Below are 25,790 nucleotides of genomic sequence, written 5' to 3' on the forward strand. Positions count from 1 at the left end.
TAGGAGTGCTGGCGTAGACCACACTCCTGCACAGAAAACTGCTTCCCATGCTTAAAAACACCAGAATAAGTGGGGGGGGGGGGAAAAAAAAAAAACCAACAACAACAAAAAATCCAGAGCTTCTAACACAATCACTCAATCCCATAAACCTATAAATGCAAAAAAGTTGTACGAACTCGACAACAAATACTCCACTATTAAACCCTAAAGAAAATGTTTCTTGCAGTAATTATGACCAAAAAATGATGATGCTTACCAGCTATCTCAGCGACAGAAGAACCCTAGTTTCTTTTCCATATAAAGTAGAACCTCAACGAATTCTGGAATTTAAATTGTAGAGGAAGGGAGGTTTCTTCACTTGAAAACAGAACTGTCGCTTGTGAAACAATCTCAACTCTCAAATCCATAATGCTGGTGTTTCAGGATTAGGCAGAGGCAGGAGGTTTCTAAGAACGTGATTTAACGCAGGTCGGTCACGTTGTCTGGTGGACTTGGTGAGGCAGGCAGTGTTGATGCAGGATGAGGTGCAGCAAGAGTTGTGGGTGCAGATCGCGGATAAAGAGGCAGCAGTGTTCAGGGGCTTGTGATTTCGGGAGATGCAGGGGTTACTCACATGGTTGGGGTGATGTTTGGACGGGCGGAAGCTTGGTGTGATCGCACCGGCTTGTTGCAATGGTGTACTGCAAGGGTGCAATGGACAGAGCAGGGCTAGTGAGTTGCATAAGGCAGTCGAGTGTAATAGAGAGATCAACAAGGTGGAAGAGGAGATCAGCAGGGTGGAAGAGGAGTCCCATGGCCTATTGATTCCAACCGAAGAACACCCACAACAGAGATCCTAAAAGTCTCCTCACACCCGTCCTAAACCAGGAAGAGGAAGAAAAAGGCAACTAACAGGAACAACTAACAGAGTAACAGAGTAGGTTTATTTATTAATTATTTTGGAAAGCAGAGGTGGTATGCATAAATATCCAAAACTCAGGAATGAATCTGTAATTAGGCCTTACCTCAGGGGATGTACGTGTAAATTTCCCCAAAAAATTGACGCCTCCAACGGACAATGTTTATTGGGTGAATTAAGATGCAACGTGCAAACCAAAATCCAAAGGGGCAGAAACTTAGAATAAGCTTGCACAACAAATAAGATTTATGCAACGGTATGCTGAAGGGAAGAGATTTCAAGGCAGTTGAGCACAAACATTCAGCCCCATTGCCACATAAATTGAGGAGAAACTTCAAAGAAGGCACCATTTAATAAGTAGGGACGGACAGTGAAGATTTAGGAAGATGCTTGGGTTCCAAATTGTTCCACATGGCACATATCCATTTAACCTGCTTTTCAATAATTCATATAAATTAACAGAAATTTAGTTCAGTAAAATTCAAACTACGGTTCAAAGAATGTTTGAAACTCCAAGTTTCATCTTAGCAATTTTCAAAATCCATAACAATGACTGACATTTTGGTCTCAAAATATAGTCACAAACAATTACTTCCCCAAGTAACCATAATTTTTTTCTAGTCATATGGTCTTTTTTCCAAACAAATTGTAGAAATTAATTTTCTTCCGAGTTATCTTTGAATCTGAATTTGCTAACTATATTGCTACCTTTTAAAGACAGAATTAGACCCTCACTTCTATTGTCAAAACAAACCCTTTCCCCCCCCCCCCCCCCACCAAAAAATAGAAAAATATGCCCTTCCATGAACAATATTTGTATAAGATGCAGGGATCCTTGAATGATCTGACCATGACAACCTTATCTAAGAGTCTGATTGGCAAGTCGGTCTTTCTATACACTGGCACAATAGTCCCCATATTATCCATCAAAACAAACCACCAATCAGAATCATAACATAGCGTTTTTCTGCTATACAGCTCGACAATAACAGCAAATAAATTATAACAAATCCTTCAAATGTGTATTTCGTCAACGGGTCAGTCTACTTAAAGCACCCAAATATACAGCCAAGCCATTAAAAGAATTAACCTGTCATCCCAATGTGAAATGAACATCACTACTCCAAACGCTGCAGGGAATCAGAAGAACAGCACTCTGTACCATGGATGCAAAATAAGATCTATAGCAATCGAATTTAGCATAAGTTGGTCATATTGGAGGAGAGAATCTTTATTCCGTGCCGTGCATGGGAACCATAAGATGCTGTCCCTGTGACTGCAGCAACATTCCAGAAAGCAATATTATTATCAGAACAGAGTTACATCTCACCATACACTTACCTATATAGTCCACCAAAATGTTACAATAAGAAAATTGGCACTTGTTGATTTCAGCTCTGCCAGTATGTATCTACAAGGGTTGGCTTTATTACAAACAGCACAACTCATGTTTAAGCTACGAAGTTCCTAACCAATACAGTCAGTAGTGTCCCCTATAAACTCAAGTGGATGCAGTATAAATAGAATTTCTAATCAAGTAAGCTTTCATGATACCGTTTCTAAATATTATCACTCCAAGACTCATGAAATTTCAGGTTCCACTCAATGAATGATTATCAGGGTCAGAAAGTGATTACATAATCCTCATCTAAGCATATGATTATGCTTCCCCTAAAGATGATCCAAAAAAGGGAGAAGGGAAACTCGAGGAGGATAGGGAGAAGACTTATTAAACACCATATCCAAAATAAGTAAATAACAAGGAGTTGATTTTTGGTGTTATTTTTATTATTAAACACTTATTTAAGTTCCCTATTTGAGTTGTAATCCTAATCGGGAATCCTAGTTAAGAGTCTAGTTTCTATTTATAGGTTTTATGAATTAGTTTCTTACTTGATTAGGATTGGGTAGTTTTATTATAAATACATGTGTGTGGCTGAACAGAAACGAGACAGTGATTGAAGAGAGGAGCTATTGATGAAGCTGTGCGATGCGACAACAGTGAGATACCGTGGGTGAGAAGCCCTGGGTGAGAGGATGATGGGCTGAGATAGCTGATCCTATTCCCCCTTCTATATCCCCTTCTTCTTTTTCTTATCCTTTTATGCTCTCCTTCATATGCAAACAGCAAATAGAAATAAAACTGTTTTAGTGATTATATTTTTGTTGTTTTCATTGTATTGATCCTGCTGCAACCGATCTCCCTCTGGTTTCCCTGGTTCGAGGTTGAGTTTACATTAATAGCTAGATCTTGAAAACAAGAAAACCCATTTGAGGTTGCAATACCAAAAACAAGGTCTCCCTGTCAGAAATCTCAAAAACCCTATTAAATTCTCTTTTTTTTTCATTCTAGATCCAATGCAAAAATGAAAACACAAAGAGGAATTGAAGTGTTTTTTTTTTTTTTGTGGGTTGGGGAGGGGGGGAGGGTTAAGGCTGTACAAGCAGAGGAAAACACTGTAGTGGAGGAAGGTATCTACAGTTATGAAGCTCTAAACCATGTGGCTTTTAATCAATAAATCCAAGCAAAACATATCCATTTCAAGGAAAACTAGGTTTGGTTAAAAATCTGCATCAAACATCGCAACAAACTTGTAATCTTTACATAATCACAACTCATTGTGGACTTGAGATACCCAGTTTCGAAATCAGTTGTAACCAATCGATGGTGGTTAATAATGTTACTCTCGGCTTACAGAGAGAGGGGAGAGATGCAGCAGTGCCGGTGGAAATGATCCACGTGGCAAAGGAGAAGAAGTAGAAGAAGAACGGAGCTTCATTAGATCTTTGAAGGACGGACAAAGGCAAGACTCAACAGCAGGTGAATGGGACAATGATGATAGGAGGGGGTCTCACCATGACATCGAGGAACCAGCCATCGAGCGAAAATTCATTGGAAGATTGTGATTACCCTCATATCAAATATACGGATGCAATACATCAAACACAAGAATAAGTTGGAAGACATGCATAGTTTAGGTCTCGTCTCAAGTATGACGTCGAATAGAGCTGATCGGAGGGCAAGGATCCGTGTAGCCGACCGAGCTAGTTTGTGTTTTTTACTTTTGTTACGATGTTGTGTTTCTTTTCTTCTACTTTGTGTCGAAGGATCTGTGTAGCCGACCCCATTTAGTTGGGATAAGGCTAAGTAGTTGTTGTTGAATCATCTTAATGAGCAAATTGCAGACGTGAAAGGAACAGATATTCTTTTGCTGAAATGCAATAGAACAACTAGGCTAAGAACTTCCAATTCAATCATATGTGGATGCTGGCCCCCCCCCCCCCCCCAAAAAAAATAAAAAAAGTGGCAACTTTGTTAATGATACAACAGCCATCATGACTCCAGAGAAAAGAACCAACCATGATAAAAGATGCTTCCTTGCCATGTACAATTAGAATAGGGGGGGGGGGGAAGAAAAAAAAAGATCAGATTGATTTTCCAGAAAATATATTTCCACAGAAATAAAGAGAGCCCTAAATAAACAGTGTACTAAAGTGAAATACTATTAAAGACTAAATGAAATTAAAAAGAAAAGTATACATGCATAACAAAACACATATTTCACAAAGATGCATATATTAGGTAAGAAGAATGATATCCTGGATGGCCAGTTAGAAAAGCCTATGGCCCTAACATATTCCTAATGATGGGCCAAATAGAATACAAATTAGGTGGACAGAAAGGGCTCACAGTCCCAGCTCACATGTGAAATTTCAACTCAGACGGAGTTGGCCACATGACAAAACAAAGCTCTGAGAATTCACTCAGAAAAATAATATTTTGTAAAGATGGTTCAAAAAAATTTGACGGCTGAAATAAATGGAGTGGCATATGATTGTGAAAACAATAAGGGAAATAAGAGCAAATTTGGATCTGAAATTTGACATGTAGTAAATCAAACCATGCCCCTCCCACATTTGGAATTGATGGTCCGAGTGAAGCACAACACTACAAATGCCGACCGAAGCAACAATTAGCATCCCTAGTCTGAGAGCCAGAGATTCACCAACCAACGCAGGATACGGGTAAAGGTGGACCGAAGCAACAGAGACAAGGAGGTTCCGCTCATTCAATAAATGGCAACCCAGCCGGGAATGCCGAGGTACTTCGTGAGTAGAGGAATGAACGGTGCTTATACCTTGATGTGATGGATTGCTGGAAATAAGTGCCAACACCTTGTCCATATTTTGATCTACCAACAAGATCCAGCTTCTAAAAGGGGGCAATGCTACTACAAACACTCGTGCGTTTCTCAATATCCAAATCTCCAATACTACGACAGCTTGTGCAGCAAAAGATTTATGTTTGCTCAATTTTAGTCATAGTTCAGAATTTTGCCAAATCTATGGCGAATTTTTCACTTGTTTTGCAAATTCCGAACTTGCCGATACGGAAACACTAGGCAAAACCCAGAATAAGCATCATTTCAGTCGAAATTTCGCCTCCAAGTGCCAAAACGATACATTCACCTTACTTAAACACATGGTTTCGTGAGTTGTAGTTGAAATTCCGAGAAGAATTCTACTGTTTCAGTTCTTTCACTTGGGAGAAGAAGAAAACACCTCTTTTGCTTTTAGCCACATCACCTCATCAAATTGCTGGAATATGCTACTGGGGGTTGCCACATCACTATAAAGATATCGGTTGCTGCATATTAGCAAAGATTTGGCAACATTCAACCGTTCCAGGTAATGAACTTTTACCAAAAATGAATACTGTTGCAAAAAATATGGTAAATGCCCGATAATTGATGATGACATTTTTATATGTTAAGACACCGGAGGCAGATCTACGAGAAAGTCGTTTGAGGTGGTATGGCCATGTTCAACAGAGACCTTTGGATGATCCAGTAAGGAGGAGTGATTTAATTCAGATTAAAGGAGGACCTAAAATGACCCTTAGGAGAAGAAGTGAGAAAAGGCGTGTATAGCTTAGGCCTTGTATCAAGTATGACCTCAAATAGAGATGATTGGAGGGTAAGGATCCATGTAGCCGACCCCATTTAGTTGGGATAAGGCTGAGTTGTTGTTAAGACACCGGAGGCAGATCTACAACCTCATAGTGTCGAGTATTTTTTGTTTATATATATTTTTTATTTTTCTGGTTTGAAAATATATTTCCTACAACAAAATTGTGAAAAATTAGGGTTAATATCAATTGGATGGGGCTCAATTTTATATATGTTAGACACCATTGGCCGATCTACGTCCTCACGGAGTCTATTTTTTTCCTACCGGTAAATATTTTTTTTTTTATTTCAAAATAAATAAAAATAACTTAAAATTAAAAAAATAGAGAAAAACAAGGAAAAATATTCTGTCAGTTTGACAAGTAAAGAAAAACTATGGCAGTAATTTCAGCATGCTTTGAAATGCATGAGGCTTATATTATACTATACCAGATTTGCTTTTGTTGTATTAGGCCAATATTTTTATGCATAAAAATTATGAAATAAATATTTTTAATTTAGAGAAAAACATAAGGCTTAGGGGAAAATTAATAAGTAGCTACATAGTTATTTTTGTGGTCTCGATTGATGTGCTTCAATTAATGATGGCTTGTTTTCTTCATGCAACAATATGATGGTGAGATAATGGCTGCCTAGGGAAGAGATGATGACAGGGGAGACATAGAATGGAGGCATGGAGTGCCAATTGGAAGTGACAAGAAAAACAGTGTAATTACTATGGTAAGAAGATCATGAGAAGTGGGGCCATAAGATTGAAACAACATTTGGCTACAAATGTTAAAGATGTGGCCACATGCTCTATGGTTCCTGTGGAGATTTCTAAGGTCATATCTGCACACATGGCGGGAGGACATGTGGAGTGATGAGAAGGGGAAAGTTGGGGAGGCTATGTCTAGGTGGTTGTTATTCCACAACATCCCAGCAAACACCACTACGGGGCCCTATTATCAGACTATGCTAGATACGGTGGCCGAGGCTGGCCCAAGGGTCAAGGGGCCCTCTGCATGCGAGGTGATGAATGTGTATTAGCCCTAGCAGAAACAGGATCTTCAGGAGCATATAGATCATAGATGGCCTGAAGGGGATGTGGAAGAGCTACGGGGTGACGATCATGTGTGATGGTTGGAGTGAGCCCATGAGAAAGTCCATCATCAACTTTATGGTTTCCTATGAGTGGAGGACAGTATTCCTCAACTATGTGGATGCATCCAAAGAGAAAAATGATCCAAAATACATTTATAGGTTTCTAAAAGATATACTCTAGGAGGTGGGAGTGGAGAACGTTGTCCAGATTGTGAAGGACAACGGAAGCAACTTTAAGGACGGTGACAAGTTAAAGCATAATAATAGGTAACGGCTCTTCTAGACCATAGTTATCAAGGCGGCAAGGCGACCCATGGCAGTGGAGGGGTGTCTAAGTGCTTAAGCGGCAAGGTGCCTGCCTAGGCGTCCAAAGCGCACAAGTGTTATTTTTTATTTCCCCTCTTTTCTAACATTATTTAGTATGCTACAATATATACCTTATATCATCAAAAATCAACATTAAGCCAAGTCATCAAAAATCAATATTAAGCCACATCAAGTCATCAAAAATCAACATAGACCGAGAAGGCAACAGAATCAAAGAAGTAAGATATTGGAAGTTTAAAACAATCAAAACATACATATGGTTCATACTGTTCTTGGAATTGGTCACTGTCTTGGTATACCTAGTCTCACATTTGGTTTATATTATTCTTAGAAAATATGATCTTATCTATAAATAATTAAATTCTCTCAATTTACAGAAATGTTTTGATTCTCTAAGAAGTTTGACTTGTCATATGATTTTATTTTTACACGAAACTTTTTTGTATTGGGTAGAACACAAAACCAGCTTTCCAATAAATCCAAGATTGCTTAAATTTGATTTATATTGAAGGAATTATGTTCCAGTCAAACCTTATTTGATATGTGCGAATGCTATCAAAATTGCTCTGAATGACAATATTTTATTATATATCAATACAAATGAATATTTTACAGCACTTTTGTTTTTAGCAATGTTCTACCATTTTAAGATTTATGGAATTTTTAGCTTTGAAAAAAAACTCCAACATTAGAAAGTTGAAAATTTCACCTACTGCCAAAAATCGTTTTTGTTCTTGAAGGGGGGGGGGGTTGACTTTTTATCTTTTTGGAATTTTATTTTTTAACTATGTTTATTGGGTTCAAATAGGGGGTATTTGCTTATTTATGAATAATATCTTAAGTAAATGTTTCATTTACATAAATGCGCCTCCAAAATTCCGCCTGAACGCTTAGGCGACGCCTTGACAACTATGTTCTAGACCCCTTGTGCAGCCCATTGCATTGACCTCATGCTGAAGGGCACAGGAAAGACAAAATTGGTGTAGGGTATGGTTGAGAGAACGAGACAATAAGCACCTTTGCCAACAACCATGGGTTTGCACTAAACTTGCCGAGGAAGAAGTGTGGTGGGGACTTGGTCAGGCTTAGCATCACTAGATTCACCGCAAACTACATTGCACTAAAAAGCTTTGAGGCGAAGAAGGCCGGCCTCAGATCTATATTTGCATCTGAGGAGTGGTTTGGGTGGAGGGAATCAAGTTTCCCTAGTAGTAGGGTAGCATAGTCTACCATTTCATCTGAGGAGTTTTGGAACCACCGGCATAAGGTGGCAAAAGTCTTGGGCCCGGTGGGGTAAAGGTCTTGAGGTTGGTGGACTCTACTTTCAAGCCCACCATGCCATAGTTGAATATTGTTGTGGACGTGATGAAGGATCATGTGTATAATATGATGCCACATTAATGTAATCCCATATAGACAAAGCTTGAATAACACTGATCTCCAACAGTAGCAGATTGAAGAAGAGCTAAGAGAGGACCTCCCGATCTACAAGATGCAAGGAGTCACTGGGGATTCCAGTCCTTCAATCCTTGATATGACTCACAAGGAGGGGGGTCTTGATATGACTCACAAGACTGGATCTCATAGGAGAGAATAGCAGCAACAAAGGCAACAAGCATAAAGCTGAGTTTTTATTAATAAAAATTCGTCTTCAATGCTGGCCTCCCTTACAAACTTATATAGAAGACTCAAAAATAGACTTAGACACTAAAAAAGAAAGACCTAATCCTATCCCTAACCTATTAACTAGCTTAAACTGATTAGGAAACTGAAATAGACTCAAAATAGAGTCCTAATCCAACCTAACTAAACAACTAAAAGAAAAACTAATAAAATCACTTAAATTGAACCATTGGTTGAACCGATTCAATTTAAAACACCAAATAAAAAGCCAAGTATGGAAATAAAACTAAGTATGGGAGCTAATCCCGTATGCAACCTATTTACCCATATTTTAGGCCCATAAAAGTGGCCTATTACATTGGAAACCCAAGGGATCAAAGGCCCAACATGTTTGTAACCCAACCCTAGACTTATTCCCAATGAAACAAGCCCTATTTGGTGATGAATCTGCATCAACTCTCCCCAGCTTGTTCGAATTTTGTAGTGATGAGGGGTAAACAACATGTGAGTAGCAGCTTTGACCATTCCCAAGCAGAATTCTGATTGCTTGTAGACTTTAGGGATGTAGTCTTCAAGGCGTGGAGCTTTCTCTTCAAAGAACCATAGTGGTATAACAAACTCTATGTGCTCGACTTCTTCAAGAACAACATCTTGGATGTCAATGATTTCTTGTGGAGTGTTCTCAATCGCCACTTCATCTTCCATGTCCTTAGTCTTGTCTACTTTGCTCTCTTCAGTGTAGACCTCTTCAGTAGTTTCTTCTACCCTTGTGTTTTGGACCTCCACATCAATTTGATGGCCGAGCTTCTCGACCATAATCTCAACTATTGGTGCAGCTTGGTCTACTTGAATTTCTTTAGCTATAGGTTCTTGAATCTCTTTAACACAAACCGCCTTAGTGGTGCATCCATCATTGGTGAAACTTCAAACACAGTCGATGCCACTTGTGTTTGAGTTGACATGTTCGGCTGTCCCTATGGCTGTACAGTCAATGTGGTCACCTTTGGTTGTAACCCTTTTAAAGTAAAACAATGGTATAGATGGTGTCGATTAGGTAGGACACACCAGTTGTTTTCAGGTTCAGTCCAACCTTGTCGCACATCCAACCAATTACAACCTACTGCAATAACGCTCCTTGGAGATGGTACCGGCTAACACCAAGCACCATCAGAGTATGAGGAACGCTCAAATTCAACAAAAACTTGACCTGTAGGCATGATGCAAATCTCTCTTGACTGGGACAACATATCCACCACGGATTGTGAAATAATGTTGTTACGTCGCCTCTCATCAACAATTAATATGGTTGTACTCCCATTGGGTAGACGAACTCGGGTCTTAAAAATGAATGGAGGTGGGTCTTTCAAGGCTTGGTTGGAGCTTCCCTCTGCCATAGCTCTGATACCAATTAATGTAATCCTATATAGACAAAGCTTGAATAACACTGATCTCCAACAGTAGCAGATTGAAGAAGAGCTAAGAGAGGACTTCCCGATCTACAAGATGCAAGGAGTCACTAAGGATTCCAGTCCTTCAATCTTTGATATGACTCACAAGGGGGGTTCTTGATATGACTCACAAGACTGGACCTTATAGGAGAGAATAGCAACAACAAAGGCAACAAGCATAAAGCTGAGTTTTTATTAATCAGAATTCGTCTTCAATGCTGGCCTCCCTTACAAACTTATATAGAAGACTCAAAAATAGACTTAGACACTAAAAAGGAGAGGCCTAATCCTATCCCTCACCTATTAGCTAGTTTAAACTGACTAGGAAACTGAAATAGACTCAAAATAGAGTCCTAATCCAGCCTAACTAAACAACTAAAAGAAAAACTAATAAAATCACTTAAATTGAACCATTGGTTGAACCGGTTCAATTTAAAACACCAAATAAAAAGCTAAGTATGGAAATAAAACTAAGTATGGGAGCCAATCCTGTATGCAACCTATTTACCCATATTTTAGGCCCATAAAAGTGGCCTATTACATTAGAAACCCATGGGATCAAAGGCCCAACATGTATGTAACCCAACCCTAGACTTATTCCCAATGAAACAAGCCCTATTTGGTGATGAATCTGCATCACACATGGCAACATGACCTCCTTAAGATTATCAATCATCACTGGGAGCTTCAACTGATTCATCCACTGAATAAGGTTGATAAGTATTTTCTTAAGTGTACCTAATTTAAATTGCAGTTTATAATTTATAGAATATATTACAATACTCAGAAAATATCTATATGTCAATTTTCAACAAACTATATAAAACCCTAGTATCTATATATCCATAGACTTAGTTGAATCCGAATCCTCTACAAGCAGTGAAGCAAGTGGTTGCCAAGTTTGAGCTTGTAATACAATACAGTCTATTTGAAACTTAGGAATATAGTAAGTAATTAACCCAACTGGTATTTATTGCTAACATTAACAATTTTCCAAATGGGTATAGATAAAAAGTTTCAAGGATGCTGATGCAGGTACAGTGTCTTGGACCGACCCAAACCCACTTGGGTATCCATGTGAAGATGAACCGGGTCCAACCGGGTCTTTGGGTTCAGTAGGATATTTAATTTATTTATTTAATAGGGTTTTTATCAGTAGTTTATCACGTAATTTTGTCTTAGTTTTAATACGTTATTTAGTGGTAGAGTCTATCTAGGATTTTTTTAAAGTTATGAGTCCATTAGAGTTAAGGTTAATTTCAGTTTTAGAGTTTAATTTGGAGCCTTTTAGTTGTTTTTCTTTGAATATCAGTGTAATCAAACAATAATCAGATTTGAATGAAAATTTTTTTTGGTTTAGTTACCAGATTGGTACTAACAAGATCGTGTGACCTCTCTCTCTCTCTCTTTCCTGCTCCTTCTCTCTTTCATTATTCTTCTTCGTTCTGGTTTCTCCCCTGTTTCTGACGGTACCAGCAGTGCCCCAATCATTGGCATCGATCTCTATGGATACTCTTCAGATTAGTTTGAGGTTCTAAGGGGTCTTTCCTGCGATAGAAACGACACACCCTACAGAGGTTCGAACCGAGATTTGGCCTTTGCTGAGAGTTATAACAAGAACTTCAAATCTGGTCCTGTTCTTGTGCCAGATTAGGTTGCAGAGGGTTTTCCTTGCTTTATTTTTGCTTGTTGGTTCAGCCTTGGTGTGGGCTTGAAAAGGACTGGAATTACGAACTTGCCTTTGAAATCTCCTGCGATTTGGTTCCACTGTTAGGAGGTTCTATTGATTAAAACTCATCCAGGTGCTGCTGGTTATCTTTGTCGAAGGTTGAAGAAGAAGCAAGTTATTTAATTTTGCAAGTAAAGGCCTATTACCTTATTCACATAAAAACCCTTTCTTTTCTGATGTTACTTTGTTTACCGCCATTTAAGTGTTTCAATTCCAAGAATACCCCTCCCACTAACACGTTATACCCATTCATTTGTCTTTTTTATAGTGGATTCCATTAAATTACAGTTCTGCCACTCATCCATTAAAACCTTCCATTAATTACCATTCTGCCATTGCTCTTGTGAGACTTCAAATATTTACTGTTTTGCCATCAACTTTGAATTTGAGTGCTTCTTTGCTTGGGTGGGTTCACAAGCAAAACCCGATAAAGGGTTATTCCAACCCGGGTCTGCATTAGATGTCTTGGGGAGTTTTGGAGCCCCCACCGCTAAGGCGCTAACATGTCATATTACTGTAATGCAGCTGAAAGGTGGGTGTCATACTTGTCACGGCGTCTAGGCAACCCGAGGCATTGGAGAGGGTCAAAAATCAAGGCGATACCAATTAAGCGTCCAAGGCGCCTAGCGACGCCTTGACAACTATGGTGGGTGTTGTATGGGGGTGAAGCACAAGAATTGAGAAAGATAGCAATCAAGGTGCTCGCCTAGACATGTTCCACCTCGGCTGTGAGCATACGATTATGCTCATCCACTCCGAAAGGGAGAACCAATTGGGATGCCAACGTCTGGCAAACATGGTGTATGAGCGCACTAAAATATGAGGCTGAAGATGAAGCACATACACATGGATATGGAGAACGACAGGGACCCGACCGAGCTTGCCGAAATTTTTGAGGTAGAGTCAGAGGAGAATCTCTTGGTGGAGTGGGTGAGGGATAGAGGTGAGCTAGTGATGGATCAAGCTAGGGGTAGGCCTGAATCCCAAATAGCCAACCAGACGGGTGCTAATGTGGACGACTTTATGGCTACAGAGGGCCGCATACACTCAGACCGTTCAAGCCCACACTTGAAGGGATGATGAGAACCCTGATTGGTCCCATTCCAATGGCCACACTCGCACACCGTCATTGTCTACTCGTGGAGATGATTGTAGCAACGAAGACAATGGTGATGGGGTGGTGATAGATACGCAGGACTTCAAGAGGAGTATGATTAGGCAAAGGAGGTGTGGGAGCTGAAGCCGATTCGATTCATTAAGGAGACCCAATTTGATCATGCCAACAGGATATGGACCATGGTGCACATCTATCTTCCTCAGGTGCAGGCTACGCAAGAGAGCCAAGTCTCTAATTCCGACCAGATGAGCAGGTTGATTGTATGGACATCGATAGCTTGTCCAACACAATTGGAGGATTGAGTATAGGGGGCAGCAGATCGAGTGGGCACTAGCATGTCCCATCCTTTGCCGAAGAGAGCAACTGGTTGGAGTTCAGTGTGTATGGTGGCGGCTATGGTTGTTTCACTGGTGTGGGGGAGCATATATCCTTTGGTACTTCAAAATGCACAAGGTGTAATTGCAACGATAAGGACCTCTCATGTATGGGAACCAACAACTATCACAGAGAATCTTGTTACTTAAAACAACTGATAGTAGTCCATGCAAAATTCTTAAAAGATCTAGTTTGATACACATAAAAGACGAATACTCATGTTTATAACCTTAAATCACATTCCGAAAATATAAAATGTGACATCCATATTAATAGAATGTCCAATTCTATCCTTAGTTGTGAACACTTTATGGTATGTAACCTTGGGGCAACATAACTTATATTAAATAAGAATGTAAATTACTGTAATTACTATAAATTGGGTTTAATGGATACATATACCCAATTGAACGTTTAGGACACTTCTTGGGTACTTAGGAAGCCTGACGTTTGTCCAGACCATCTCATGTTTATGAAGCCTTTTTGTTTCTAAGACAGATCCGTGATGGACTTCCAGGATGCTTGAGAAACGCTGATGGTTCCCAAACCTTCTCATTCCTGAAGATTTTTTCTAAAGGTTTGTTAGGTTACAAGAAATAAAGGGAATGAAAGTGTAATTTTTAAACAAAAAAATATCCCAAAATATTCTCATGTGATATATTGCACCACAACCAAACCTGCAATTGTACCTACCACCAGGTCTTGAATCAGGTTGGTCTCTTTCATTTGTTGCATACTCTTTTGACCTGCTGTCAGTTGTATGTGATAGGGCTTTGAGTGGCGACTCATCGCCTGAAATTTCAGGCCCAACTGGTAGCAAGTGAAGGAGTTCTTCTCCTTCTTAGTGTGTTGTTTTTCCGCCTCTCTAGGTCGAGGGCCGGTTAGGAAAGAAAGGAAGCTGGGAAAAATCAGAGTTGCAAGAGAGAGAGGAGAAATCGCATAAGAAGGATGGGGGGAGAAGAGTGCACACGCACACAGCCCTCAGGCTAGACAAATTATAAACTCAATTCATTCTTCAAATCTGTCTCCAACGATGGGAATTACATCATATATAAAGACAAATAAAAGACTCCTAATTACTTCCTAAAACTTAGACTAACTAAACTAGAAACTCAATAAACCTCAATTTGGAAATTTCCCTACATATCTAATAACAACCCCAAAATAAAAGATTTCCCAAATAAAATAAATTCTAAATATCCTACTGAACCAAAACATGGTTGGGACCCGATTCATCTTGGTTTGGATACCCAACTAGGTTTGGGTCGGTGCAAGGTAGTGTATCTACATCAATTCCCCCGGTGTTGAGAAATGGTAAAAATAAAAGCTCACGAGTGGGGACTATAGGTTCCATGTCTGCAACTTGAAGAAAATCCAACATATAAAGCTTTGGGGTGCATCCATGGCTGGAAAATCATGGGGAAGAACGAAGACATTATGTGGAATAGCTTTCACTACACTGGAATCTGTCGTTACTTGATCTACGATCTGCTCATCTTCTGTGGCCGCTATTGGCTGTTCTGGTTGAGGCTGTATCACTGGTGCTGCCTCTTTTGGCTTGGAACAAACATCATCAACTAAACCATGAAGATTGAATATCTGGCGCATGTGGAAAGGATGTAGGGTGCACAAGTTTCCGTCACGATCAATGATGCCTTTTCGTTCGTCTAGCCATTCACGAACCAATTTAATAACATGCCAAGGAGAATCAAACGCTTCACAATGAGCTCCATCACAATAATAAGAAACGGAGAATTCGACGAATACATAATCCTCAAAGTGAATAATGATCTGGTCGTTCTTTGATAACATCTCTACCACAGATCATGAGACGAAATTGTTGCTTTGCCCATCATCAATAAACAACATAGCAAGCTTTCCATTGGGCAATCGAACTCTAAACTTGAACACAAAATAATCCATGGCCAGAAGAAAGTACTCAAATCAAAGAGTTAATGGCAATCCTATAAATAAAGTGAAACCTATAACAATAATGACAGAATTGTAATTTTGGGAAACACATCAGAGGAGCATCACGTATAGAGGAGGGGGTAAACTTGGGAGCTAAGGAAAATTTAGGATAAAGTGGAAATAAAGGACACCAGAAGGGTAACTTGGGGGAAAAAGATAAATTAAAGAAAATAAAGAGAAAAAAAGGACAATTTTGGGTAGAAAGAGGGGCAATTCTGGAAAAAGGAATTTAAGCCTTAAAACAATTAAGACATTAGAAGGGAGGGGTAATGTAGGAAAATTGGGGAGTAATGGGAACTTATTGTAGGGTCAGAAGATGTTATGGACTTGCTTTCAACCGCTGGAGAACCAGAGAGGAGATGGCTGGAGAAGTGCTGCGAGCTGCAACCGAGGAGCTCGAATCAAGCCAGCAGTGGCACTTCAATGACCAGTGATGCACGCTGGAGATGGAGTTCGAACCACAGCTGCTGAAATAAAATCAGGTGTGATTTCGTTCTTTTTTTTCTTTTGGTTCTCAGTTCTCTCGCTCTCTCTTCTATTCTCTGAAACTCTTCTCCTCTTTTTTTTTTTGTCGTTAGAAATTTAAAAGGAAAAGAAAGACAGTGGGGTTGGTTCTGGGAAAAAACGAGAAGCGGTGGTTCGATTGGTTTGTAGAAGGGTTTCAACTTTTTTTTTATCCAATGTAACAGTGAGATATAAGGGAAAGGGAAGGTGGGTTTGGGGTTTCAGTGGGGTTGATGTAAAGGGATGGGAGATGGAGAGTGACGCAGGCTTTTTTTTTTAATGGGAATCACAGGGGGTTGCTGTGGTTGATGGGAAGGAGATGGGAAGCTGGTGTGACGGGTCGAACAGCATCGCGGAGAAAGAATACAGGGAAGAAGCCAAGAAGGAGAATGGAAGAAGAGAGATTGATAGAGAAGGAGGTGGGATCCTTCGTCTCTGATACCAAATTGGTGGAGGACCGGTTAGGAAAAACAGAGGAAGCTGGGAAAAATCAGAGTTGCAGGGAAGAGGAGAAATCGCATAAGAAGAAGTGGGAGGGGGGGAGGAGAAGTGCACACGCACACAGCCCTCAGGCTACTCAAACCATAAACTCAATTCATTCTTCAAATCTGTCTCCAACGATGGGAATTACATCATATGTAAAAAGAGAAATAAAAGACTCCTAATTACTTCCTAAAACTTAGACTAACTAAAATAGAAACTCTATAAAACTCAAATTGGAAATTTCCATACATATCTAATAGCTACCCCAACATAAAAGATTGCATATCTTTCCCAAATAAAATAGATTCTAAATATCCTACTGAACTAGAACATGGTTGGGACCCGGTTCATCTTGGTTTGGATACCCAACTGGGTTTGGGTCGGTCCAAGTTAGTGTATCTACATCATCTCTATTATGATCTGGAGGTTGAAAACAACCCTCCTAATTCGATATCCTTAGTTTTGTCCCTTGTGTCAAAATTACCCCTCTTTTATTACCCCATACCCTTTATTTTAACATCAATCCAAGTCTATCCCAAATCAATAATTCAAATACCTTTTTGTGTCCTCCCCCTTGTTCCTACCTAACAGCCTTCTAAGTTCTAGATATTGTCTTGCCACTCCCCCTTCTATAAACTCCAATATAATTACGGATCTGCCATTATTTCTTGCAATCGAGTCATCTAGTACTCGGGTTGGCCCATAGCGAACCCAAATTGTGTTTCCAGCACCCAGGTTCCGCACCACAGGGTGTACCCTGGTTTTGGTTCTTTCTGGTATCATGTCGTTTAGGTTCTTTCTGGCATCATGTTGTCCATAATGTAGTCCTGGATTTTATTGCTCGAACCAGTAACCAAGAACAGAATCTTATAATCAAAGGATAATTAAGATTATGAGAAATCTAGATAATAGGAAATCAGGTGGTTTAATTGGCTTAAAACTTAGGTTGAGTGAGGAAAAGGTGAGGGAGAAGATATGCTGAAAACCACAACTAAATCAGATGGTTAAATCTGGAGTAATGGAGGTTTCCTAGTAGAGATAGGAGTAAGGAGTAAAGTGTAATTTCAAACAATCGGCTGGTTGGATGGAGTGAAACTTGGATCGAGTCTCACTTAGGGTTTGAAGATGATTCGATCAAAATTCAACAGGCACTAAAGGTTGGATTTGGCAGGGCAGAATTCTCACAAAAAACACATAACGTGCAACCTACTAGAAGGGAAGACGACCTAGTTGCAGGTTTTCAAATTTAGACTTACTTGATGTTAAACCTTGATTTCAGAATTCCAAGGCAATAAAACAGTAGTAGAGGATGTAGAGAGTAACCCAACGACCCACCCGGGTCTTCCCACCGCAAGGTGTCAATCAGATCGAGCACCGATTCCTTCAAATCTTGATCAAACACAAGATTTTCTTCGCGAGGAAGACAAGTTGTAGAGACAGCAAGCAGCTCAAAGATTTCTTTTCTAAAATTCGTGTGCTAAGGAGTGAGCCTTCTATTGCTTAAATAGGTAAAAATTCAAGTTGGAAATCAAATAGGACAAGTCCTCACTAACCTCCACCAAGACAATCCTAAAGACGAAGCTAGAATCAGAGTAGGAATAGGAATTTGAACCCTAACTGGGCTCAGCTGATTACATAATAAAAATTAAATCAAATTTCACTTAAATTGAACCAACAGATGAACCAAAATTGGACCAGGTTCAATTAAATTAATCCAAACAAAAAAAACAGAAAAAGAAAAGTACAGAACTAAAACAGCAACCACTTGGACTTCTTCTTTGATGCAGATCGGTTATGTTTTCACCCCATATTCTGGGTTTAATTAAACCCATCGAGCCAGCCTTATTTGGGAGAGAATACAACTATCGATCTTGCTGATTTCATGGAGATTTTTATTATAAGAGAACAGATTGCGTGGACCCACAGCCTGCTAGCTTGGAGATCAAGATTGAAGATGCCATGTGAGAGGAAGTTTTTTCCAGATTTCAAGTGGGCCCCATGGCCATCTCGCATGCAGGAGATAGATCATTGATTACTGTGGGGCCCATGGAAAGCTAGCGAAAGGAGGAATTACATAGCCTTTCAACTCCTAAATTTTAGGAATTCTTTTTATATCTTGCGTGGGACTTTATTGGCTAAAATTTAGCTTCTACTTTTTTGGGTTTTATAAATTTGTACTTTCCTTTTTCCCTAGGATTCTTAGGTTTCTTTAGATTAGGATTGGGTTGCTCTGTAATTGGGTCATTATAAATAAGTATGTGGCTGAACAGAAAAGAGGACAGAGATTGAAGAGTAAAGAATTAAGATTGAAGCTGTTAGACGCGGCAACGGTAAGACTTGAGAGACTGTGGGTGAAAGGATGATGGTCTGAGAGAGCTGATCCTATTCCCCCTTCTATATCCCTTTATTCTTCTTCTTATCCTTTTTTGTGTTCTACTTCATAAGTAAACAGAAAAATAATAATATAAAAAGAGTTTCAGTTATTTAAGTTTGTTCCTTTTATTGTATTGATCCTGCTGCAACCGATCTCCTGCTGGTTTCCCTGGTTCGAGGTCGACTTTGCATTATTCTTCCTACGATGTAGTTCTTCAGATCTGCATCAATCCACCATCGAAGGGGAGGAGGGAAGAAGATTTGCCATTTCCTTTTTAATATATTGTTATTTTTCAGATATTTACAAATAAAGTAGCATATTTCTCTATTTTACGTATCAATCCTTTTATATTTGTAAGTAAAGAAATTGAACCTACCCCAGGGGGTCAGCTCAGTTGGCAAAAGACCAACTCCTCAAATAAGAGGTCATGAGTTCAAACCACCTTGGGGTCTATCCCCATCCCCATCCCCTATCCCCCCCTCCCTATTAAAGCTCTCCAATTCCAAATAAAAATACAAAAATTGAACCTTTTATTTCACACAAAAGATCTTTAAAATTAAGACCAATTATAGAAAAACATTAATATTTACACCTAAGTCTCCTAAAAATTACATCTTACATGCATGTGCACACCTAGGTTGCCTAGACGTTTCCTGTCACCGTGACAACTATGTGGACCATTCGGGGAAGAAAGGAATAATAGGATGCTTAGGGACTGCCTTAGACCTTCCCATGAGATGGTTGAAATTGTTGACTGCTAGATGGGAGTCTAGACTGGAAACTTTTGAAGAGTGAGTTAATTTCTTCCTTATACATTGGGATTTAGTAGCTTCTTCAAGGGTGGCTTCCATGGAGATGATAATCTTTGCATTCCTCCTCCCTTACGTCAAACCAATTGGTAATCAGGGTGCAGTGGGTATTGGAGGAGTCTCTCAGGATCAGGAGGGGAAAGTCTTGCCGGTATTTCCATGTTCTATTGGCTTATCTTACTCTATTACAGCAAAACTTCGCAATCCTTGAAGTGTATTAGTAAAATGAATGGTTGGACATTATGATTGAGGGAGATTCCAGGTTGGTAATTGGTTGGCTGTAAAATAGTTGTCTGCCCCCTTGGAGACATGCAAATCTGAACAAGAAAGCAACATCATTAAGAGCTCAGGGGAGGCTCTCATTTGTATGGAGACTGCAATCAGCCAATGTTCTGGCAGATGAGCAGGCTAGGGGAGGGGTGACAGACGTCTAATATTTGGACTCTTATCCCCCTAATAGTCCCTCGCTGTTGTTCATCGTTGACCTAGGCAGGAATGTTGTATCATAGCTTCTTTTTTATTTCTGCTGTTTGTTCCATTGTTCTACCACTACCTTTCTGTTCTGCTCTTCAGAACTAAAAGTTTTCCAGTTATCTATCAGCGGAAAAAAGAAAGACATGGACATAGAGGTCTTAAATATGGAAATTCTAATAAATAGGATACGCGACCTGAAGTGGCATATAACATATGAATTTTCTAGTTTATTTAGACACCCTCACATCAACATTTGATTTAGGTTGACACCAATCACTAAACAGTAGCCATGGCCACCATGGCATTAGATTAGACCTTTTCAAGAAACGGGACCAATAACAAAAAACCACTACAATAGGAGTATCTAGAGATCAAACGATAGGAAATAAGACACAATCAAAAGGGAGTTTGATCTTTATTTCCAAAATAATAATAATAATAAAGAAAAAAGGCCTCATAGAAACTCCGCAATAACTTAATGGAAGTAGAAGTTATAGGAATGACAACTAAGAAATTAATCAATTGTCAAATAATAAAACAGAGAAAAATACAATACCACTAACCATGTGACCCTTCATTTTGGTTTAAGTGGTTGTGTTGGTAAGTTACTAAAAGAGGGGGAAGCTCTGACACGAAAGTTTCTGAATGGTATTCATAAAGATATATTCCACACCAATTGTTCCCATTGTGCTTCAATAAAACAATAAAGTCCCTCAAATAATAATTCATGCATTCATTGGACCAATCACATTTATACAAAGGGATCTTGATGGATTTGGATACTATGGAGATCATTACTCCACCATATAAGCCATCCCATGAGTATACATGACCCCCCTTACCTGTATAAATCATACATCCCTGCTCAAGGAGTAGGTCAAAGCTTTATATAAGATAAGTCAAGAGAGTTACTGCCGCCGTTTACCGAGGCTTCCATTTAAAGCAAATGACACTTCTTCCAACCTTCCAGCACCGGGCAGGTCTTTTTAGACTCTGTAACATCATGTTACCACTTACATCTGAGAGAGAGAGAGAGAGTACAGATGAGATCGCCAATCCAAAATCCCCCCGACCTAATGGCGGATGTAAGAGTGCCTAGAAAATACGGGAAGAGGGAAAGGACCGCCCAACAAAAATATCAACTTCCCCCCTTTACGAGAGTTACCCATTAGAGTTCAAAAGAGCAGAAAAAATCGATAGGAAAACATAATTGTCAAGGCGCTGCTTAGGCGTCCAAGCACTTTGGTCGACTTGGGTGCCTTGGTCACCTACTTGGTGGCGCCTTGGTTTCTTACCCTCTCCAACACCTTGGATCTCGCCTAACCGCCGTGACAACTATGTAGGAAAAGTTGTCGGGCACTCAGGGGACCGAAACCTAAAAGAGGGCCCTTTACATCTAAGGGGACCCTTTCGAGTTCTGAGGTTCAGACATAACATATTATTAGGGGTGAGGCAGCAGCACACTTCTCATGCCAAACAAACACTTATCTAAGTCTCTTCTAGGTGATCAACGCCAAAAATGGTGCCAGGCGTCTCAACTGCCTAGAATTATAGGTAACCGTGTAGCCCAAATGCCTAGGATGAGATCATCTAGACCTCAATGACTGCCGAAAACCAGGCCACGCTTGGGCATCGCCTAGACCAATATTTACAGTTTCAAGAAAAATTGTTAAATTTGGCAAAATATTTCTGTTTCACCAGGGGTCAAAATATGGAAACTGTCACTATTGAGGAAAATCTGAGCGAAACCTGTCTAAATTGATGACAGATTTCTGTTTCTAGGGGGGGTCACCCCAAGGTGAAATTTCAATCATTAGCCTAGACAACACTAGTAAATGGAATCACCAATCAACTTTAAATTCGTACTTCTCTTTCATCAAAAATCATTTAAGCAGTTTTGTTTTACCAAGGATAATTTAGATTAGCATATTATCACCCAATTTACCTGTACTTTAATTAGTATCTGAAAAGAAATATAGAAAATGGAGCTCCCATATTAAGTTATAATCTCTCAGGTAGACCGTAATGCACAAAAGAAAAAATATATGGTGCCAATCCAATCTTTCATCCGCTAAAAATAAAAACGAAAAGACCAGCAGTTATTTTACAAATATCAATTGTCACTCGATTATTTGTTCACAATATGTTAATCATAAAGGAGGCTCATACAATCACCAAATAAGCAATTCAGTGAGAGAGGAAACAAAATTACAAAAATCTTTTTGTTAAAAAAAGACAGAAACCAACATAAATGAGAATCCAAGAAAGCTAAAAACATACAGCCATACAAGAACTCAATTATTGGTGAAGAAAAGCTCGTCAGAAAAATTGAGATAGAAAGAAAGGAGATAAATGGTGTCAATATTTAAGGATATGGCCTACTTTTTCAATCGGAAAACAAGTGAAAGAAATTTCATATCAAATAAATTATCAAGATCCACTTATACCACGAAAGCAATTTATACACAATGTGTGTTTAAATCAAAAGTTGCTTCAAACAAGTGTGTGAACATGTTTCCTCTTTCTTACATACTTCATATGGTAACCGCATCCCTCTTCACCCGGAATTGACCAGTAATACAGGAGGTTAAAGTGCATAAAAATGGAAAGAAGTTCAACACAACTTCCTCCAGGCATTTTCCCATATGTGTTGCCCTCAAATGTTTACACCATTTATCATGAAGAGTGGAATGTGTGAGAACAGGGAGGACTTGGACCCTAAAAAAATTCATCCGTCTAAATATTTTCAATCTCCAGTGGAAAATTTTAAGATCCTCATTTAGAAATTAATTTAACTATCATAATGTCTGGCTTGATCGGAATGTCTATGTTGATCTAAATGCTGAAATAGAAACAGAGGTGAAATTATTACTTGAGAATTCATATAGCTCACTCCTTGCGTGAAGGATCCCTGATGAGCAATCTGTGAAATTTATTTACCAGACAGTAAATACACCACTGTAAGCATTTATACGTAAGCTGGATGACGAAGGATTAGAAACACAGACAAACTTTAAGTGGATAATCCATTACCTGTGCATTTGGACCAGGTTGAACTCCAACAGCATCCCTTTTATCACCACTCTTTGCAGATCCCTTGGTATCACCCTATCAGAACCATAAATAGACAACAAGATGAGTAACCATTCCAAAGAATGGAAAAGAAGATACGATGAACAGATGTCGGAGGACAGCAGAAAAACTAAAAAGAGCAGGGCTACAACATAAAAGGGGAGGTAAAATACCTCCATCTGCCGCAACACGTCCATCCACGAAAATCAACCAGGGAAAAAGAAAACATCAACGAGTTAGTTTTAAACTTTCCAAACTAGTCAAAGAGCATAAGATTGGAGACCGATGAAAAGAATAAGCAAACACAGGTGACCATAAAAAAGAAAATTCAGCTAAACAAAAACACCATACAAGAAAGTTCGCAAATTACCTCTCTGTACCTATTCAGATACACCTTAAGGGGATCAATATAATCTTCGAAACCCAACGTCGCCATCGCCCAGAGCAGATCATCACCATTAATCGTCTTTCTTTTCTCTCGCTGACACTTATCGCTTGCCCTAAACCACCGACACAATAATAAAATTAAGAAGAAGATAAAAAATAAAAAAAATAAAAACCCTAATCAACGAATTAGTAAGAAAGGATCCTGATCCGTACTCGCTAGTAATGAAACTGATGAACTCGGAGACGCATTCCTGAACCGTCTCCTTGGCATCCTTGGCAATTTTTCCGTTAGCAGGGAGAGCTTTCTTCATGATCCGGCTAATATTCGCGATTGGAAGGTACCTGTCCTGCTCTCGAACATTCGAACGGGGGCTCTGGTCACCACTCCCATGACTACCACCGCCAGGGCTAGACGGACCATCGGCCATGACCACCGTAGGTTCAGAAAGCAGTCGCTGCAGAACAATATCAACGGGACCGGAAACCCTAGCAGTCCAAAAAGCAGAAACCCTAATCCTGACAATGCCATAATAGCAAATTTGAGCAAGAAACGATGAAGAGATATGAGGAACAGAGAAGTAGAATACAAAGTGAAGACTGAGAGAAGAGGAGAAGAGGAGAAGTGGAGAGAGAAAGAGATAGAGAATCAGAAGGGATTAAGACAAAACATACCTGAGAGAGAGTATTTGGCGCGTCGAGAAGAGAATCGATGGATTTTTTTCCCCGAAGAGGAGATCGGACGCTGGAGAAGAAAGGAGGAATGAGACGTTTAAGATGAGAACTTAAGGCTTTGCTTTCTTTATCTACACCGTCCGTTGTTCCTTCCTTTTTATATCCCAAACCAACTCTCTCTTTCTCTCTCTCACGGTCTTACGGTCTCACGGTCTCACGGTCATGACCTCGCAGTTTCTGTTTCTGTTGTATTTCTCATGCGAGCAAAAAAACAGTCCCTTCTACTCCAAGCGACTCGGATCCCCTTGGGTGATTTCACACACTCGCGCTCGTGCCTTCACCGACTGACACGTCTCTAACCGGGCGGCGCTCGTCTGCAACTCCCCCGCATTTAAAATAAAACCATGGAAGCTTCCGTCAATCCGTCAATCGTCTGAGTTAATCAATCTGTTACCGTTAAATCTGTGGGCCACACGTATCGTATCATCACATCAGATGTGTTGAGTATATATATATTTTTTTTGGTAAGAGATGTGTTGAGTCTATCACACTTTTTATAGATGCAATTACATCTATAGTCTTCCTTACCAAAAAAATAAATTTACATCTATAGTCTTTACCAATAAAAAAAAAATTAGACCTATAGTCGCCCAAATACGCCAATAAATTTAATAGAAACGTATCAAGATATCTCTCTCCGAAGTCCCAAACCTCTGTCTAATGGTTCTGAATCTTGGATCGGATGGGCCGATATTGGCCGGATTGATATTGATCGAGGTTGATCCTAAGATTAGACCGATACAATAAGGTTTGACTGGATCGGCCAACTTGGTTGGATCGGTCGATCCGATTCGATCCTTGACCCATCTGATTGTATATTTTTTTATTTGTTTAAGCCTTTAGGATTTTTTTAAATTTTTATATTATCTTGATCAATATTGATCGATCCGATCCGGTTAATATCGGTCGATCCAATCCCGAGATCAAAACATCCATCAACTTAGGCCGATACATGACCCGATCCATAAAAAAATGATTTTGGGGGTGTTTTGACCGATCCTGACCAATTTGTACCGATCCAATCTTGATCTGAAAAGGTTTTGACAATGACCGATACCGAATCCGATACTTGGATTTTGAACCTTGTTGTCTATGGATCCCGAACTGAAAAATCGATCGGAATAAATCGAAAGAACCAAACCAATTTGATCGAACTTCCATATCAGTTCCGCATGGGTTTTAGTTTTTCTTTGTTTTTGGTAAATCGGTTATGGATGTTTCAAAATCAATAAAAATTGACATCGATTGAGCAAAGTTATACAATTGAAATTGAAAAAAAATGGTTTTTTTTTTTTTTTTGGTTGAAAGAGCAAATGTTATTTATCTAACATGTAGTACACACGGGTGTCTTACCCAAAAAAAAAACACTGGTGGTCATGTGGCCCTTGCATCAGTGCATGGTCAATGAGAGCAC

The 25,790-nt window shown here is 39.4% G+C and overlaps 1 protein-coding gene and 1 long non-coding RNA gene across 4 annotated transcripts; one reads left to right on the forward strand and one right to left on the reverse strand.

The window, feature by feature from the left end:
• Positions 1-1,800: 1,800 nt before the first annotated feature.
• LOC122652977 (nuclear transcription factor Y subunit B-1-like) lies at positions 1,801-24,154 on the reverse strand. 3 transcript variants are annotated; one of them, XM_043846875.1, is made up of 7 exons: positions 24,109-24,154; positions 23,858-24,075; positions 23,628-23,757; positions 23,431-23,436; positions 23,219-23,293; positions 2,086-2,174; positions 1,801-1,968 (listed from the first exon to the last, which is right to left on the reverse strand). In XM_043846875.1, exons 2-6 carry the CDS (start codon positions 24,070-24,072, stop codon positions 2,130-2,132), a joined length of 471 nt encoding a protein of 156 aa, XP_043702810.1. In that variant the 5' UTR covers positions 24,073-24,075; positions 24,109-24,154; the 3' UTR covers positions 1,801-1,968; positions 2,086-2,129. The 3 variants fall into 3 exon arrangements, with proteins under 3 accessions (XP_043702810.1, XP_043702808.1, XP_043702809.1); XM_043846873.1 differs by adding an exon at positions 23,058-23,108 and having other exon boundaries at positions 1,801-2,174; XM_043846874.1 differs by having other exon boundaries at positions 1,801-2,174.
• Positions 12,746-24,433, forward strand: LOC122652978. The gene is made up of 3 exons (XR_006331678.1): positions 12,746-12,776; positions 14,098-14,108; positions 24,328-24,433. It is a non-coding gene; the product is annotated as an uncharacterized LOC122652978 (long non-coding RNA).
• The last annotated feature ends 1,357 nt before the right edge of the window (positions 24,434-25,790 follow it).

The sequence above is a fragment of the Telopea speciosissima genome, chromosome 2, assembly GCF_018873765.1.
Source record: "Telopea speciosissima isolate NSW1024214 ecotype Mountain lineage chromosome 2, Tspe_v1, whole genome shotgun sequence".
NCBI lineage: Eukaryota > Viridiplantae > Streptophyta > Magnoliopsida > Proteales > Proteaceae > Telopea > Telopea speciosissima.

Excerpts from the sequence above, each read along its gene's own strand:
- LOC122652977 (XM_043846873.1), bottom strand. The coding sequence starts at position 24,072 with ATGGCCGATGGTCCGTCTAGCCCTGGCGGTGGTAGTCATGGGAGTGGT. Across the intron at positions 23,758-23,857 it reads ATCAGTTTCATTACTAGCGA|GGCAAGCGATAAGTGTCAGC; the intron begins GTACGGATCAGG and ends TCGGTGGTTTAG. Across the intron at positions 23,109-23,218 it reads AACCTGGTCCAAATGCACAG|ATTGCTCATCAGGGATCCTT; the intron begins GTAATGGATTAT and ends TAAATTTCACAG.